At 39.6% G+C, this 20,097-nt stretch overlaps 1 protein-coding gene across 20 annotated transcripts in view; it reads right to left on the bottom strand.

The window, feature by feature from the left end:
* Positions 1–20,097, bottom strand: part of DTNA (dystrobrevin alpha) — a 213,392-nt gene that overhangs the window by 20,782 nt on the left and 172,513 nt on the right. For 9 of the 20 annotated variants that reach the window (XM_090137550.1, XM_090137551.1, XM_090137547.1 and 6 more), the window contains 7 exons: positions 16,469–16,546; positions 15,768–15,860; positions 9,437–9,524; positions 6,884–6,984; positions 5,466–5,579; positions 2,055–2,151; positions 795–815 (listed from right to left, as the gene is read on the bottom strand). In XM_090137550.1, the coding sequence (XP_089993676.1) occupies positions 795–815; positions 2,055–2,151; positions 5,466–5,579; positions 6,884–6,984; positions 9,437–9,524; positions 15,768–15,860; positions 16,469–16,546 (592 nt within the window). The remainder of the gene's footprint in view (positions 1–794; positions 816–2,054; positions 2,152–5,465; positions 5,580–6,883; positions 6,985–9,436; positions 9,525–15,767; positions 15,861–16,468; positions 16,547–20,097) is intronic. The other 11 variants (XM_090137545.1, XM_090137549.1, XM_090137546.1 and 8 more) reach the window with 6 other exon arrangements.

The raw sequence follows: 20,097 nt of genomic DNA, 5'->3' as shown, positions 1-20,097 counted from the left end.
TTTTGGGTGCCACAGATTGATGCTTTATAAAAATTAGCCAAAATGCAAAACACTAGCTATATGATAAGTACTGCCTATGAACTCAGTATGTTGTATCACAGACAGAATACTTCAAACATTTAACTGTATTTCTGCTGATGAAACCTGGAGGAAATGTGCTTTGTTAAATTGCAACATTTCTTTATTGGACTTATAAATCAGACTACTGCCTAAAAAGGGTGTTTTTTAACCTAATATTTTTCTAAGACTGTTTCCAAATATTTTTCAATACTAAAAAGCCCCAAACCAATTAAATCATCTAAAGTTTAAAACTGCCCTTTTAAATTTAGGTTACAGAAAACAATTAGTTTTGAATTGAATTTCAAATGAATTCAATTAGTTTTGAATGAATTTCAAATTCATTGTTCTAATTTAAAATCAGTTACATTTTCCTGATAGTCCCAAAGTTTCATTACATTTTCAAAACATTTTCTGTGGTGGAAGTGTTCTTTAATTCATATGCGAGGTTGCTTTCACATTCTGTTTTTTTTTATATAATAAATATCCTTATTTAGAAGAGTGAGAAAAAGATCAAGACTCCTTGGAGTCATGACTCACATTCTAAGGGGTTTGATTATGAAAATCGCTCCAACGTACTTGAAAATAATGTGTGAAAGAAGTGCAAGATATTAATTTTGGTCAAAAGAATATGCACGCATTTCAAGCAAAGGAAGTAAAATAAATCAGTAAAATAAATCACAAGAACACAATCACGTTCAGGAGTTAGTGAGGTCTCCAATAAGTAGGCAACTTACTGCCTGTTTCAATTCTTCTTCCTAAAGAAAAAGAGGATCAGCACATTAGATTAACCAGCATGTGAGGAATAGAAGAAAAAATGTGGAGTACAGATTTAAGCTAAAGCCAAGGTAGCTGAGAGAATGCCCAGGTGATGGTCTTATCTCTGAGCAGTGTGAAACACCAGAACAGTGTAAAGTGTGCAGAAAGCTACTGCAAACTCCTGCTCTACATTCTCTTTGTTCAGGCAGTGCAATGACAGAAGGCTGACCTGACCACTAGTTGCAGCTGTGAAGCATTTCATGGATGGAGGGAAAAGCATCTCATCTACTGGTTTACAAAAATCTGTTGGGTGTTTGGTTGGCCTCACTGCTCGTGTCACCAATGCACTGTGGCTGCAGAAGACTGTGTGTGAAGAGATGCAAATAACTTAAGGGGTCCAACGTCATTTAATGCAAATACATGTTGCTTAATGGATTTCCTTGAAATTCTCTCTGCTTTTATCAGAGCCACATTTGACCCAAGCTGCACTGAATTTTCCATGTGCTCATTAAATCTGGCATAGCAAAAAAGAAAACACTCTCATGCCATTCAGAATTCTTCCTTTCAACATGAATTTCTGGCATTGTTTGTGCTGAGGCATAGCTAGAAAAATGGAGCTAGACTCAAAGAAAGATGTACTTTCAACCTTACTCTAGCCTCTCTTAAAAGTGCATGTGTTTTGATACCTCAGCTTTTAAGTGAGATCCTTTCTTGAGGTATGTTTCATCTTGTTAACACAGGCTTGTTTCTACATTTATGAAGATGATCAAGTGTTACTGGGGAAGCGCTTTCAAAGACTGATAGAATGAAGTCCAGAGATGCTGTCAAATCCTTCTGCAAATGAGCAAAACAGGGCTGTATAGCATCATGCTACACTGTTATTCAAATGACTGCGTTATTTACTCCATAGCATGGAGCTTATCTCTACTGTTTCATCCATTTAGCAGTAGATGACAACCATGATCTGTTATTGCAGGAACACCATCATCTGATCATCATTTAAAAGCCTTGAATTTGAAGATAAAAGCAAAAAAAAAAAATAAAATAAAAGGGAAAAAAAAAAAAAAAAAGGAAAAAAAAAAAAAAAGAAAAGAAAATAGGGAAGGTCAAAGAGCCAAGTTGCCAAGTTTTATCATGAAAATTGCCAAGTTCTGCAGAATCCTGCACTCGTCTCTCCTCTTTGTCAAAAGAAAGCGCTCTGCCCTTCCTCCTTGTTAGTATCAAGTACAGTTTCTTACCTTCAGCAGTTTCATGAGGCCTTCTAATTGAACCATAAGCTCTCTTCGGCTCTCCTGGAGAGCAGACATCCTCTGTTCCAGCTCGTCCTTCCGCTGTCTGAGAAACAAGCAGATACAATCAGACCTTAGCCCCCAGCAGCTTTTAACCACATTCAGTGCCTAGAAAGCAGGGCAATGTGTAGGCTACAGAGTTCCCTCATGCTGAGAATATTTGTGAGACTGAGTACAGTGATTAGGAAAAAGACAGACATTGACACAGATCCTTCTCCAAAGAGCAAATGGGGTTCAAGATTGTGTACATTTTTCCTTGTGGGAATGCCTGGCAGTGATTTTATTTTTCTATCTGTGAATCTCTCTAGTCAATAACTCGCTAACTGTCAGGAGAAATTAAAGCCATGCCCTGAAGGGCAGGAAATTACAGCAGGGGCACTGCACAGGGCAAGATATGTGAGAAGCTATAAGAGTTCAGAAATTCAGCCAGAAAACCACAGTGAACTGCTTTTGTTCCTATCTTTTCAGAAAGCAAGCATAAGACTATCACACAGCAGAACTATAATTGCTTGAAAATAGCTCTTTGGGCTCTAAGTCCAGTGCTAGTCCTGAGGCACTGTGAACACTGGGCCACCCCATGTGTGGCAGCCAGTCTGTGCCCCATAGTCAGCAATAGTTTTGATCCTGTACAGCTCCAGTGCACCACAGGGATGTACAGCACCACATGTTCTACCCACTGACACAGCACTATATGAGAGGTCCCCAAATGAATACAGTATGGAATTGCTGCCTGCTGGAAGCCAGCATGTAATTAAAACTGTTACTGTTGAAAAAGGAATATCTTGGGTATATCTTATACATTATTATGTTGCAAATCAAATAAAAACACTACGCTGTTATCCTTGTACTACCTGTAAAATATGACTTCACCCTAAAGGCCTCACCTAGAGTACTGTGTGTTTAGGGCTTCACAATACAAAAAGGGTGTTATGTTACTTAAAAGTGTCCAGAGAACAACAAAGCTGGTAACAGACTTGTAAGGCACATCCTGTGAGGAGAGGTTGAGGGCAATTGGCTGCCCAGTCTGGAGAAGAGGAGCCCTAGAGGTGACCTCACTGCTCTCTGTAGCCCCCTGAGGAGGGGAAGCAGAGAGGTGCTGGGCTCTGCTCTTTGGGAACTGATGGCAGGACGGGAATGGCACAGAGCTGCACCAGGAGAGGATCACACTGGGCACTGGGAAACATTTGTTTACCGTTGAGGGTGGTCAAACACTGGAACAGACTTCCTAGAGAGGTGGTTGATGCCCCGTGCATGTCAGTGTTCTAGAGGTATTTGGATAATGCCCTTGTTAATACACTTGAGCTTTTGGTTAGCCCTGAAGTGGTAGATCAGTAGGACTAGACGATCTTCATGAGTCCCTTCCAACTGAACTAGTCTAGTCCAATTCTATTCTATTCTATTAAGGAAGAACAAAATCAACAAACTAAATATGTTTCTCATATTTAAGGAAACATGCAACATTGATTTGACCCTCCTATTTAAGTTGTGTGAGCAGATACTGATATAAATATCATTCATTTCTACAGGTTAGCATGTGTGCTATCTCTCACCTGTATATTAAGATCAGATAACAACACTGCTAGGTTGTATTTACTCTTCTGGAGGACTAATTATCTGTGTTGGACCTTCTTTTCCAAGAATGTAATGGCTGGAAATGCTATCAGTTGTACAAAAGCTACTGAGTTCAAGAAACTGCCATTAAAAATAAGATATCCACATAATCTAAAGTGGCACATCCTAGCACATACCTCTGTGGGTTGTTTTTGTTTATTTATTTATTTATTTATTTATTTATTTATTTAAGATTTAATGCAATGTACAACACAGTGTACAGATGCACAGATTTAAAGTTACTTACTGCCTCTGACACTGCATATTAAGTCAGAAAAGATACTGTAGACAAGGAACTCAGCACCACTGCCCTAGGGACATCCCATGTCAGGAGATTTAAATAAGGTTATTATGGCTTTATTAAGTGTAGCAAAATTGAAAAGATGTAAAATTAAGTAGTCAATCTGCTAACATTGCACAATCTTTTCTTTTTTTTTTAAAGGACAATTAATTTTATTTGTCAACTACATAGAAGAAAGCTGATCTCCTAAAACTGTTTAAAATGGAGGTTCAGCTTGATGCACAGAAGAAGCTACATCATTAGTATGTTTTGTGCAGTGCATGCATTTTCATCATGCTCAGTTTTATATCTTAAACTCTCACAGAACATCATTTGCCTGTGGATATCTAGGAGTAATTACATACTAAAATCACTCAGAAATCAAGAAGCTGTTTGTTTTCAGATTGGAAAGCAAATGTAAGTATTTGTGAAACAGAAAAATATTTTAGTGTGGAAAACTTAGTAATAAAACTATACAGTATTTGTAAAGAAATGATTTAGCATAATTTTCTACAGTAATTTCCTTCAGTTATGAATTAGGCAACAGAAATATTTCTAATGCAAGGAAGAAGAGCTACATGGCCAAAAATTTTCTTTAGTCTTCTCATGAGAGAACTGCTGTTTGGGCAAGGGGAATAAAATTTAATCTAGCATTGTTTCAGTAGAAAGAAATGATTTACACTCTGTTCTCCAAATCGAGTGTTTTGAATAGTTCTTACTCAATTCCCAGCCTGGCTCTCACTACATGAACTTTGGGACATATAGGGAGCCTACAGATCTGTACCAATTGTTTTTCTTCAACTTGATATATTTGGCAATTAACACTTTTGTGTAGAATATCCTAATTAACATGCAGACACATCCATATCAACGTTTTTAGCTTAGTGGGATAATGTGAGAAATGATTCTCTAGGTCCTCAGCTGCGGCAGATGTTGTTATTCCTCCCTCCTCACATGGCATGGAGCACAACTCTGCAGCCTGGTTATGCACAATGAAGAGAACTGACCTTTCCTTCGAGTTCAAAGCATGGGGAATTTTCCAAAAATTAACATCTAATTCTGGCTGTATTTTCATGTAACTCTATATTTACTTTAGCACAGATGAGAAGTCTTTGTAGAAAGCATTTGCTCTGACAGAAGAACATTTTTCCCCATATGATTAATGACACTTGGACAAGGCTTTGGGGACCTATTCCAAATGACCTAAGGGCCAAACTCTGCAAACACTAATGCACAGGCTTAATTTAATGTAGATGAGTAATATGTGAGATTCTTCATGCATGCTGCTTAAAGCATAAACTTAATTACTTTTAGGACCACAGCCTGCACTGAAATGGGAGAAAAAATACAGTGTTATATTTATATAAAAAAGGTCCCAAAAGCATAAGCCAGGTTTATCTCGTACTTCTTCCCTAATTGCTACAAGCCTGTCTGAGGAGCTGCTGGAGGTTTTACTGCTGTGCACTTACCTGAGGAGCCGCAGCTCTGCCAGGAGGGTGGGATTTTGTTGTGCCTTCTCTGGTGTGGGCTGAGATGCTTGCTCATGCTCAAGTCGCAGCCTCTGGATCTCCTGCAGGATTTCTCTTGGGAAAGGGAACAAGCAGAAGACCACAAGTCAGTCATTTTCTGCAAAACCAGTTCACTACACACAGCTAGGGGAGAAGAAGTGTGACTGTACACAGCTTTTAACCAATGTGCATTTAGTGACTGGGCTCCAGCCAACAGAGGAAGCCCTGGATATTTTAAAAATAAAATTTTAGTGCTTTGTAATAAAAGGGAAGCATTTCTTCAAGATCCCCAAAGCCAGAAGCAGACATGAAATAACTATATGCTTAATTAAACTGCTCCTTCCTATTTGTTCCCCTGGAATATTTCTAGTACCACTTGAACTTAACAAATAATAAAATAATATCTGCCCATCTTGAGTATACACATATATATATTGTAGAGTCACAGATCCAAGAACGGTCACTGATTCATGGAGAAGCACATTAACAGGACTTGTTATGGCTGGCATGCCATCCCTGGAAGGCTGTCAGAGAGCGAACACAAAGCTTCACAGCTGAAGGTTGAAACCTTTGTGATTTTTTTCTCTCCTGCACAACGTGCTGGGTACCAGACGGTCAGGAGGCGGACTATGAAAGACAAATCAAGACTGGAGCTGGTGGCTCATTACACCATGACAGAAGGCCACGCGGGCTTGCAATAGGAAACCATCTGGTTTGGGCTGTCCTGTTTTACAGTCCAGCAGTAAAAGCAGAGCTGTGCTGTCATACATCTCATGACATCGGGCAGTCTCATACCTAGGGCCAGACACTCTGCTGACAGCACATGGGTGTCACTCCTGTTGGAGGTGGCTAGCCCATTTCTCCTGGGCACTATCCCTCAGTCTCACTCACATCTGAACCCAGTGTCTCAGGTCATCAGTGCCCTCACCTGCTGCTAACCTTTCTGCAGGCCTTTCTCAGGCAGATTGTGTTCTGGGGAGCTTTAACCATCTTCTTCACAAATAAAAGCAGGGGAGCATATCGTTACCAGGATGACTAATCCTTTTATCATTTCGTGTTATAGCTCTACAGAGGATTCAGATAAAAATTAATTTGGTTTCGAAACAGGACTGGGCTTTTTTTAAGACTCTGAACAAACAGCAGCTGTGAAAAATAAAGTATCAATGATTGTATCATGTCATTTGACAGCACATTCATTAAAGAAGAGGGTGCCTGGGGTTCTTAAAGCCTTTGTCATGTTCTGTGGACCTTTTTGTGCCCTCTGCTTTTTGCTGGGGGAGGCATATAAGTGTGTTTAAGTACAAAGCACAGAAGTGGTGGTAGAAAATAACACACAACACATGGGGCTGAGCAAAACCAGGTACTTTGTGGATGCTTACCGGTTTTTATTCTCAAGCTCTGCAATCAGCTGCCTCTGCTGCTTGTTTGCATCGATGGTGAAGGAAATGTCTGCAGCCCCTCTCTGCTGTGCCTGCTGCTGCTGTAAAAAGGAGGGCTGCTGAGCAAGGGATGGCCAGAGGGCACCCACGAGTTCACAGAACACATAGTACCATGCATGTCCACATACAGAGACCATCCATGTTTTGCTTCATACCAGCACGGCTCCACTACTAGCAAGCAGTGCAGGTGCTACAAAAAATAACGGAGTGTTTATCATCCTGTCTTTCCACCCTTCCTTTGGGAGCTTTCTTAGCCCCACCATCTAAAAGCTGAGGGAATGGCCCTGCAGCAGGCAGCTGCTGCAGTACAGACACTACAGATAAGAGGAAGGCACTGACAAAAAAACAGTTTCTCTTTCCAAAAAGAAGAGGCTATGCTTCCACTTCAGCAGTGCTTCCTTCTCTCGAAAGTTGGGTTTTACTCTCAATTTGAAGGCTTTTGCATCCAGGTTTCAGTCTGGCTGTACTGCCCACTCAGCCAAGTTTTTCCATATGCTCTTTGATACTTCCAAAAGCTCACCCTCCAATCCTGCAGAAATAAAAAGCCCTTTTTTCCCAATAAAATGAAGTGGGAATTGAATTACTTCTTACTAACCTAAGCATTATTCACTTCAGTTTTATTGGACTACGTTCTTTTCTTGTATTTTTCAGCAGATGTCAACTACTGGTTTGTTAGTACACACACCAGTATCAATGCACTGCATCAATGACAATGCAAGGCAAGAATTCACACAGACATACAAAGTTTTATAATTTTTATCAAAGACATCCATTTATGTGGCTCTGGGCAGCCTGGTCTAGTGGTTGGTGATCCTGCACATAGCAGGGGATTGGAACTAGATGATCATTGTGGTCTTTTCCAACCCAGGCCATTCTACGACTAATGTCAGGGTGAAAGAATCAGACAATGAAGGTTCCTCTGCTGAGCTGCTGCTGTGATCTGAGCGTTTCTCACTGTTCAAACCCTGTGAGGCTTGGACCAGCTTTGTGCGATACCAGACACTTCCTCCTGCAGGAATGGGCCCTCAAAAAGGATGAAGACTTAACCCATTGGTCAGTGGGCTCTGTGCTATCTTTTCTATTGCGAGTGCATTCTCCCACTGACACTGCAACAACCAGAGAGGGCAGTGCACTAAGAAATGAGACAGGCTCGTGGTTGCTTGATATTGAGGGAGCCGGGTCACTGCCCTGAGTGCCCAGTGCTATGAATACATTTGGTTTCTTAAAAAGCAGAATGGCCACCAGCAAAGCTTTATACTTTCCTACCTGCTCCTAACTTGGTTCTACTCTTGTGCTCTGCTGAAAAAATTTTGTATATGAAAACCTTCATTTTTTCTTTTGTCTCGTCTCTTCTAAGAGCACAAAGACATGGGCGTCTGGCTGGCAAAAAGAAATACATTTATTTTACTCAAACCAGATCTATTTAAAAGCTACTGGAGTACTGTTTTTCCTCAGCTCTTCTCCCTTCTATCAAGGAACACGTTATACACACCTGATTTCTACCAGTTCCTACTCAGAGATGTTACCAGTAGGGAGTTTTGTCCCCATGATGTATTACTTCAATAACAGTCCTTCAATAATAGTCACTTGCAGGCTGCTTGAGAGCTGAGTGCTGTGTGTCATGCCATGGAAAGGAACTGCTGCGGGATGGGCTGGTCGACCACAACAGCCCTTGAACCTGCTCCTCGAGAGAGAAATTGCACCGGCAGATGGCTGCACGAGGTGGCCTCACATTGAGAGCACTGCCTGGCTTCACCCTTTCAATTGACCCCACAGTGTAAATCTCAGTGTGAAAGTATGCTTCCTGACATCCTGGACCGGCTGCCTTTCACTTAACTATCATTTATGATTCCTTGTTCTACCAAATGTGCTGAGATGGAAAAAAAGTAACTAGGCTGACCTTACTTATGCCATTTAAGATTTTATATACTTCGATCAGGCTCCCGCTTCCCTCTGTAACACAGTTAGCGAGGTTTCAGCCTGTCATCACCTTCTGTCTCGAGATACACAGAGCAGAATAATCACTGCTCTGAAATGAAAATGAGAGCTGGGGCTAATGCAGCAGGTCATTATGGCCATCCTGCTGGAGATCACTCTTTAAAATCCTCAGCACTTAGGGCCCTGGTGGTAGTGATATTTGAACTAAAGACTAAAATGGATTCATCACTCGTTTTTCCAATGCAGTAAATCATTAACCTTTAGCAAAAGCTTGTCCAGACAATATTTTTCAGTTTTGCCTGAGTTTAAGATGTCAGATTCCCTTTGATGTACTTATTTAAGTACCATTACATTAGTATATAGATTATATGCATTAATATGTGAATTCTTCGACTTAAATAAAATGTTACTCATAAAATGTAACAACATCTGATGAGAAGGACAGTGAAATATAACCCATTAACCACGGAGCTTATCAGACATAATTTCCCTGATCTTGCCAAGCCCCTGGAACACGACAGAAGGAAAGCACCTCCCTTTAATTAAAACACTTACTGATGAAGAAGTTTCTGCTGCCAGCCTTGCTGCATACCTGGCGATCAGCTTGTGCTCTTCATCCAGGCGACTTGCACTGTCGAGCACGCTGCTCAGGGTGGGAGAGGAGGAGGGCAGACACGTTAGGGCACTGTACACAATGCAGCTGCTCCGCCACTTTGTCCACTCACACACCCTCATCACAGAACTCGGAAACAAAACTTCGCCAACACGTTTAAAACAACAGATGTTAATCGAGCAAAGGAGAAATGTGGGAGAGTAGATTTGTAGGGGCAGCTCTGCAGGGCACTTACCAAGCTCTCACAGAACTCAGCTTTAGAACCACTGATCTAGGAACTTATAATCAGACTTTTTCTTTTATTCTTGTTTTCTTGATATTAAGGAGTTTTTAGAGAATCATATAATTGTGCCCCACTGATCCTAGCCTTGGACTGGCTTTATCGTGGACCCAACTCATGCTGCCAGGATGCAGGAGTTTAGTAGCACCAACTATAACAGTCTGCTTTGGTCACATATAGAACTGCCATAAAAATGCTAAGAAAGTGTGAGAACTTACAGCAAATACACTGCATTCCTTTAAAATATTGCACCTCATTACAATTCGTTTTCTAACAGTATCAAAGGCAAATATTCCTCACAGGTTAATCCCTTCCCAGCTATCCTTATTTTAAATGGAGATTATTACTAAGTTAGAAGAGCATGAAAAACTTAATACAGTGAAAACATTTATTTCTTCTAAACATTTAGAAGTTTGCAGAGAACCACCAAAACTATTCTATATTGCATTATGCCCACTATATACAAGAGAAATGAAGATGAAGCTGCTAAGAGAAAGTAAGAAGAATATTTTGCTGTGTGGAACATGACAGCCCTGCAGATGATCCTGGACAGAGGCAAGCCTGCCCTCTCTTCTGATGCCTTGGAAACCATGTGATGTTCTGGCTGAAGGGAGACAGAACGTGCCTCTCTACCCATGTACCAATTAGGACATACAGCTTATTGCTAATGAGTTTCACATCTCAAAGGAGTGCACAAAACAAGGGCATGGGCATCCTATCCTGTTATTTTGCTAGAAATTATACCTTGAATCTGAAAAGCCTGCCAGATGAAAATAATTTTTGAGCAAGAAGTTCTGCTTCTGAAGAATCAGCAGATATAAAAGAAAACAGAAATATTTCCCCAAAAAATTCTCAGTGAGTTCATATCCCCAGGTACCTCAAAGAAATACAATGTGCATCTTTTGGTTAGCTTGATTAAGTCCACTGGGATCTAGAAGTTATGCTGGAAAGATGAGTAACTGTTGATATTCATTGATCATTAAACTAAAGCTGGGAGTCATGTGGATTTGTTATGACTTGCTGAGGTAAGGGAAAAGAGATAAACATCTTTCTCTCATTCTGACAATAACCTGTGAGGCCAAAACCATGAAGTATAGAAAAACACTAAAGCTATGAGAAGTCAGACATGAGAGGGTCTGTGCAGCCTAAGCTTGTGCTTTTTTTTGTTTCGGTTATCCAACTTACGTTGTTGCATATGTAGCTTAACTCTGTTCTTACTCAGATTCTTGCAGGATGACAACATACAATGGAGTTACTTTCTGAAAAGTCTCAAGCCAAAGGTGTTTTTTGGATCTTTCTAAATCCATGAATAGTGCTCTTCTTACATACTCGTGCCTACTGTACCAATATGTCATCCAGAGAAAGAAAAGGAGAAGTAACTCTTACAAACACAAACGATCATGCAAACCAGGTAATAAGGATTAATTTCATCACAATAAAATTCATTTTTAATTTTTCCTTAATGACTAAAACATAACATTCTAACAGATGGCTGTGAAAACAGCAAGCACTGAGCATCAATTCTCTTTTTTACAGCAATGTGCAACTATATTATCCATCCTGGAAAAATAATAGATTATGGTTCTGCTTGCTGGCACAACACAATCTGCAGCACAGCTCTGGGATGTGAGCTAACTCCTAAAACAATGAATTCACTGAAAGAATCAAGGCTCTGCTGCTTTTTGATTTTTACTCCCTATTTATGTCTGATATACAGTTATGTGTAGGCTGATGTCATAAAATTGATGCAGCAGTGCATCAAATTTGGCCTATGAGTGCCAGAAATCAGTGGCATCAACTCTTTGTAAATTGAATTTCAATGTCTGAGAGATATTTAATTCTGAAATATACCTATTCTACGTGATCATTAAGCACAGAGGTCTGTACAGCAGCATTAGCCTGACAATACTTTTATGCCTTAGATTTCAGATTTGCCATAATTCACTTCTGTTTTTACTTCAGCAATTTCATGGAATATGATACATTGAAAACACGTAAGCTTTAAAATGTTATGAATATGTGTGTAGAATGTGGGATCCTCAAGAGAATCTTACAGGCATCCTTTCAAAGCAGACTCATCACATAAAACCAGCCTGCTGATGAGTCTTGTGTAAAAAAAGGTACACAGTTGTTTTAACACTGCTTCTTCATTAGTGACCATTTTTCTAAAGACGTGATAATTATCAGCAGTAATTAGTCTGACAAATAACCAATACTATTCCCTCTATAACAGGACTTTTTGTTTAGGCTTTTGTTCTTCTGTATGATATCTTACAGGCTGAAGGATATCCATAAGAAAGGATCTCAAAACTCCAGGCATAGGAATGACAGTCTGTGGAAGAGGAGAGACACTCAAGCTCCTTGGCTATTTGCTATGCTTTAGATGTGCTCAATTAGCCTGTTCAGCAGCAGATGCTCTGCACTGGGTGTTACAGATCCAGTGGTCCCTGACATTCTTAAAATTATGCCATCAATGGTTTGAAAAGTCTCTGAATTGCCATTCTCTCATGAAAGTTTTGCCGTATTGGAATTGGCATGGCCTGCACAGTGTGTTCTTGTTCTATAAAATGCAAACTTTCACTTAGTTAATAAATGAATAATATACTATGAAAAATGCTGACAAAATCAATGTTAGGTTTCTAAGTACTAGTGCTACAAGAACAATGTTCTAATTGCAACCTATTAATGCACTTTGATGCTTGTTACCTGTAAGACTTTCAAAATTGTTCTGGTCTACAAGCATTTAAAGCTGAGATGTATCATCTGAGCTCTCTGCTATTGTTACTTCACAATTTACTTTAGAATCACCCATATTTTACCACAGAAATGTCAGTATCACTAAGGTACGTAGAAATTAATTCCACTCGAGGGAGCCCAGTGTCTATACATTTCCTCTGTCATCAGAGGGTCCCCGATTTTTTTTCTTCTGTCATGGGATGACTTAAAGCAGAAACCCAGCTCCAGTAATCTGAAGCCTGTGAAGCTGAGCTGCCCCAAAGATACGCTTTACTTTCTTCCCAGCTAGCTGAAAGTGAGCCCAGCCTTCCTAGCTAGTTAGCTCTTCTGCACACTTCTGTAATAAACATCTTCTAAAATAACATGGAATAACGTGACACTTTTATAGTACAGAAATATGACTCACTACTTTCCTATACAGCATAACATAAAAACCATAAGCCAGCTTTCTACAGAACGAAAATACCCTCCTCCTCATAACTTATCTTATCTTATCTTGTTCTGCAACTAAAAGGAAAGACTGGAATATGTGAAATTGATATGCAAAACTAGGTAGAAACTCTAACTTATGAGAACAAAGAGGAACAGCTAAAGGCTTTTCTTTCAGAAAACACAAAAAATGAACACAATTAAATATCATCTATTGGTTTTACACTCTAAAACACACTTTAAGAATAAAATAAGCAAAGCATCTGGGTGAGGGGTGCTATTTTTACCCATACAGTTACTATAAATAATGAATTAGTCTTTCTCTTGCTTCTTAATTTGCCCTAGAGTACTGGATTCTAAATAAAACCTGAAGTAGCTTATTAGTTTATGAGAGATGAAAAGGAAGCTTGTACTTCTCTCATTCCAGTATCAAGTAACTGCAGATGGAAGACAAAGATAAGCACTGAAAAATAATTCAAAAAATCGAATACGAATACTAGCTATGCTTAAACAGACAAAAACATTAACTGGACTATACTGGATCATTAGCTGATCATTAGTTACTATAAACTAGCCAGAGTTGTTATCTAAAAAGCTAACCTGTTTTGTTTTGAAACACTACTTATAGCTGTCAATATACTTTTACGTACTGTGCTCACAAAGTGTTTTTGTATTTGTCTTAAAGGTGGAGGTCCACCTCCAATCATTCCTCTTTTCATTGACAGATGCCAGCAGCATGTGAAAGCATGCTGTGGCACATAGGGGTTTGCATACACAGTGTGTTGCAGGAAGACTCAAAGGCTGAGCTGGCTAGCTGCAGAGCTACCCGATGACAGTTAGCTGTGTGCTTTACTCAACTGGCCAGATATTGAGCTGCAGTATCAATGACCTTGAACTCAACACCATCCTAACACAGCCGCATGCGTTTTGAGCAAGATGCATCCAGTCATGTTGGGACCAGGACAGGAGGAATTTCCAGTTTCCTGAAGATGCTGCCCCAGATGATGCAGAGAACTCACCTACCTCTCCTGGCGACATTTTGTTTGTTCTTCCCATCTTAACCAAAATGTAACCGTCCAGTATTATCAGACTCATTGCAGCTGAGCAGAAATTGACAATGCAGTATGGTTTGATGCATGACTGGGACGGCTGTTCCTCTCGGTTATGTTTCTGTCAAAATCTAATTGGTATCTCATATAAATGATTGAGATTGTTTCTAGTTGAGGATGCTGTGACTGCAGTGATTTAAAGTTGGTAATGAGATTGTATGTACTATACTTTGCATCAGTTATTCCAGTAATTAATGCCACTATCAGTCACTGTCCATTCATTCTTTTAAAAACATGACATTTCAAGGATGCTATGGCACATAAATTTTATGTGAGTATTTGGATACAAATATGTACTATGACTTAGTGAGGTGGGTCCACAAGCTTGAAGGAACAGGTTGAAGTACACTAGATAAAATTTAGAAGTTGAAGAAGGTAAAGATGAGGCTGGACGCTCAAATAGGATCTCACTGGTGGTCCTCAATGAAGTTAAATCAATCACAGGCAGAGCATCAATAGCACACCACCAAAAATGACTCTAAACCAGGTCCAGTCTATGCGGACCTCCTGAATCACCTTATGGAAGGAAGGCAACATTTCCTCCTTCCTCTGTCAAACTATACCTCATGGTAATCTCCTCCAGTTCTCTTCAATCATAAGTGGGCAAAGCCTGCTCTAAATGCATGCCCCAGCAGCTTGTTTTCATGGCCACTCTGTAAATATTATTAAATAGGCTTGCTTCCTGAAAGTGCTGCTCAATGAAATTCCCTTTCAAAATTTTTTGTTTTTGTTTTTGTTTTGAGGAAATGGTTTTCATTTTCTTCTCTAAAATTGCTTCCCCCCCCCCCCGCAGGCAAATTTTAGTGGGATGCAGAGTAGAGAAGCAGATCCAGAACAACAAATACAGATTCTCTGCTCCACAAGGCACAGCTACATAGCAAGTTAGCATTTTCAACAGGAGCTACACACAGAAATCAATTTTCTAAGGTTGCAGAGAACCACTAAATTCACCCTCCCTGAAGAAGCTGCTTATTGCCTTCTCTAAGTATAACAGTATACAGGGAGTTTCTAACCTGGAAAAACCTCTGCAGTAGCAGTAGGAACAGCTGTGAGGCCATTAGCCACCAGCATTAGAACAGCACATGGCTTTAGAAATAGCATGGAGCCCCGTTCTCCATAGTCCCTCCCTCAGAAATAACGAACTACATTCAAGGCACCCATTTAAAACCTTTCATACCCGAATCTGAATGAGATATAAGGAGCGTTTATATATATATATATATACAGGATACATATAAACAAAGCAGAGATCAGGTAGATGTAAAAACAATGCCTGGCATAAGTAAAAATTGAAATTAACTCCTTCCTTCACCAGGTTAATGAGCAAATTCCTAATATTGGCATTATTTACATACTACTACCATTTTTATTATCAAGGTAAGCTGAAGCTATGAATTATGTATCATCTTAAAAATTATTGCCTTGGAAATGCAAAATCAAGTCATTGTGTGAACACTTTACCATTGTCAAGTTCCTCACTGACTGCTGTGTGGCATTCAAACCAATTTGTAAAGTCACTCTTTATTAAAGTACTTATTTGCAATACCTTGCTACCAGCAATACCTCCAGCAGCTCTGGGAGGATATACCCCACAAGCATACACGTTCCCTTTAGGTTAGTGCTCATAAAAAGCTGCTTCATGGATTAGCCATGAGGAGAGCACGTGGCCGACCAGCCTCCCTTTCCTGGATCACCCCAAAGTGCCAAACCTGCACTAACCGTGCGGGGTTGCTCTGCAGCATGTTGACATACAACCCAATGAGCACATGTTCATCGGCCAGCCTGTCTGCAACATCGAGGCTGTACTGTAACCTGGAACGGGGTCGGGGAGAGAGGGTGCAGTCCGGACAGAGAGAGGGAAATAAACAGAGAAAGCAGGAGCTAGTGAGATTGCGAAATGAGAATGTAGGAACAAAAAATTAAGAGCTCTTAGAAAAAAGATACCGAGTGCAGAAATTATTTTGTTATTGCTGTAAATTAGATATTAAGTATTTAATGGCTTAGGATGGTAGAACCCAACTCAGGTACAGAGCTAGCCATGGAAATCGGTGAGATGCCAGATCAGGCCAGGGACTGGGGCTATGCAGAACCATTTATTTTAAAATAAAGCAGATTGCAAGGTCAGCTCTATTTGTTTCATTATGTTCTGCAGATACATCAGATATATCTCCGTTACACAGATTATTAACACACTGAAATCACAAGCTAGATTTGCTTGGAAATGTCTGATCAAGACCTCGTGCTCAGGTGCACATAAATACACTTAAGCATGCCCTATAGAGCTCACAGGGTTAATTGGTTGCTAAAATCTTATCAGGAAATATATTTACAGAATATATTAAAAACAGGGGGAAGTAAGAAGTTGTTTTTGTTTTAGCTGTGTTAGTGCAAGCTACGAACATACTCTCTCTTTAACTTACCCTTTGCCTTTCAAGAAAGCTGGAGCAGCCCTAGCCAGCAGTTTGCTCTGCTCTACTTCAGTGTTCTTGGAGGGAGAGCTAGTTAATAAGACAGGAGAACTAAGTAGAGGGTAATCACCGAAGCCTAACATTTATTACAGAACAGTCTGGAGAAACTCATTCAAGAAGCCTAGACTGAATGAAAAAAAAAAACAAACACAGAGCTTTAAAGAAATGTTAGGAAACTAGAAATGTGAAGTCAAGAATTAGCTTTCCCTCCTGTTTTCAAAAAGCAAACTATAAAGCCTTCACTATAGAAAAGAGAAACAAAATGTACTTCTCTCACAAACGGAGAGCTGAAGGTTTGTACAGTTTGCAAGTAGAGTATGATGTAAATATTACCTGAAATGTAGCCTCCAAGTTGGTAAAACTTCCCCATAACAGCTGAATTGTTTTTCTCCATGCCTGCCATGAGGCAGTTTTAATAACCTATGGAAATCTGCTTATTTATATGTAGTAATGGGACACACCAATTTTGTTTTCAGAAGTATTATTTTTCTGTTGATTAAAAAACATACAGTTCATCAAACCTCAATCGTCCAATTGCAAAATGCCACTTTTTTTCTTAATTACTGTATTTAATGGATTGCAGTAACTGCATCTTTTCCAGTATAAAAATATCCATGTTAATAACTTCTTAAGATAAGACTGGCCAAAAGCAGAGAAAATTCAATATTAGTTTTTCTTCCTTGCTGCAGCATTTCTGGCCATAGACAGCTAAACAGAAATATATTTTACTTTCTTGCTTTTAAAATTTCTTTTGGGGTTTCGCTACTGTTACTGCAAGTATCTTTGATCAGAAGACCTGTGTGTTAGCATGTATGCACCTGTGCTTCCAGATGTGTGTGTGTGTACAGGCAGATCATTTTGCATAAATACGATACATGATGCTCTGATGGACTGAAGAGCAAGACTTTAACGCTGGGATAAATAAGAAATTCTCTAAGATGAAATGTGTGCCATTCTCCCACTGCTATGGGAGACCAAGGTTATCCATGGGGTTCTGAAAAACATGGCACTAAAAGGTGTCCCAGGAATCCAAGCTCTACTGTTTTATACTAAATCTGAAAGAGAGCTCAGTGAAATGCAATGTAACACATAGAACAAACAAACAAAGAACAACAAAACGACTTGCTTTAGTTTCTATGTCCATCAGCATGCTGTTTATGTGTGCCGTGCTTCTACAGAAGTACCGTGCACGCAGGAAAGCATGCTCCATTTTGTCTAGAAGGATACATTTTTTCAGTGTTTTATTCCCAGTTACAGAAGGAAAATGCTTTAAGGAGATACAGAATGTGTTAAAGGAAAATTTGTTGTCATAATCGGAGACTGAAGATGGCAGGGAAGGTTTCAAGCTTTGCTTTCTAACAGCACACTGTGATGTCCCCTCTACCATGCATAAACTCCCCTATGTTTCAGAAGCAACTTAATTAGGGTGGAGGAACCGGTGAACAAACACGACAATTGACCTCACCTCTCTTTCCCTCTTGTTAGCCTGAAAGTATGAGCATCCAACCCTTTCTAAGGAGCTGTATTTTCTAAGCTTGTTTGATACTTGGGCACCTCCACTGGACTCTGTCATGCTCAGTAACACACTTGTTCCAGTACCATGTCCTACGTAGGGTGCAACTTGCAGATGCCACCACCTCTGGATAATGAGTTTTCATAGATTTCTACATACTGTCCTGGTCAAATGCACACTAACAATCATATTGCTGACTCCAATTAGTTTGTGGTTCACTGCAACTGTAGATCCTCTGTCAAATTATTTCTGTCCATTCAACTATGCTCCATATATTATTTGATTATTTGCTTCCTTGCTATAGCACTTACAATTACTGAGCTTCCTCCAACTGATTTCAAATCATTTGGACGTCAATTACTAGCACTGCAATTGAGCTGCTTTTTTAATTTAGAAATTGCTCTCCGAGCACTCCTCTCCGTAACTGTTTCAACCTTTGTACCATCTACAAATTGCATACACCCACTCTACTGCTTCAGGTAGGTCATTACAAGAAATAGTGCACAGTGTCTGACCGAAGATAGACTTTAAGAATCCCAGCTGATATGTCCTCCCAGAATGATAGCAAACTTTTGTAAATCTAATTACAAATTTTCAACCACTTGTGCACTGACTTTATACTAATTTCTCTAGGTTCTTATTTCCTTTGGGTACTTTTGTGTCATACAGGGACTATGTCAAAAGTCTTTTTAAGGTCAAGCTGTATCATATCTGCTGCTTCTTTTTTATCCAGCAGACCAACTATCCTTCAAAAAAATACATCAATTTGGTTTGACATAATTTGTTCTTGGCAAATCCACTTCTCATCAGTTTATTATCCTCCAGGAACTTACTAATTCTTCATAATTTCAGTATTGTTGGATATCAAGGTAAGGCTTCTACTTGCAAAACCTCTTTGATTTTTTGTCCATTTCCACCTTCAGTTTCCTTCTTTGGAAGAGATAACATTTGCCCTTCCCTGTCTCCCACAGCCTCCTACATCCCCCATAATTTCCCCTAAATACAGCTAATAACACAAAGATTGTTTTTACCACAGTGAATTTGTCTGGATCCAACAACCTGGAGTACATTTTTCTAAGATTCATTCCTGTTACAGTGAGTTGCTGAAGAATGTTTTCCTATCCAAACTAAGAGATAAGGCCTTCACCTCTGGGCAGATGCTTATAAAGATGTACACCTAGGAAGATTTAAGAAAAAGTTATACTCTCTTTAGAGCCTACCCAATTACTGAAACAACCATTTAGCCTGCCTTTAGCAGGCAGAACACTGGCCAAGAAATCCAAGGAGGATTCTCATCTTTTTCTGAAAACAACATACAACAACATACAAAGACATCAGACAGTTCAAGTTCACAACACTCCTCAGACATAGGAATGTGGCCAACAAAGGCAACCAGTATGCTTTGCTCCAGAGATATTGTCCAAACATCTCTCAGTGCTCTACATCCATCTGGAATTCAAAGAAGGCACCATCTATACTGACTCAGCATTAAATAACACTCAATTTCTCATTGGTTATGGGTATTAGATATCACAGTATATTCTTTCTGTCTACTACAGAATTACTGACTAATTTCAACTTTACTAAAATGTACTGCATCACTCCATTTATTCCAGTTGATTATACCTTTAGAAGAACTAAATGTATCAGCTGTGAGGGGGCACTGAAAAATATGCAAGAAAAGCCATTCTGTGTCACCTTATCCCACCTCAAACCCTGTAATTCAATAGTTTAAAGGAGACTGAAAGAGGCTGTATCCATTACTATGCTAGTGATAGACTGCAGCTGGGGAACAAACAAATCCAAATAGGGAAGACATTGTTAATTCAGGTAGGGATAGAGTTATTCTTCTTGACTAGACAGAAGTTTCTACAATGCTCAATCTACCTGTTTTGGCTTAACACATTCAGCTCGTTGGGTTTCTAAGGGCAATGCCTACTCTGCAGCAGCATTCTGCTGCCCTCTAGTTAATCAGAGATCACAAAAATAAGTGTGAGATTAAAAAAAAATAAAAACATTCACCATGGTAAAAAACATCAGCCCTTGCAGCGTTAGTCACTTATTAGCT

The sequence above is a fragment of the Phasianus colchicus genome, chromosome 3, assembly GCF_987193195.1.
Source record: "Phasianus colchicus chromosome 3, bPhaCol1.hap1.1, whole genome shotgun sequence".
In the NCBI taxonomy this organism is placed as follows: domain Eukaryota; kingdom Metazoa; phylum Chordata; class Aves; order Galliformes; family Phasianidae; genus Phasianus; species Phasianus colchicus.
Note: the sequence above shows the minus strand (reverse complement) of the source record. Positions and strands in the feature narration are given on the sequence as shown.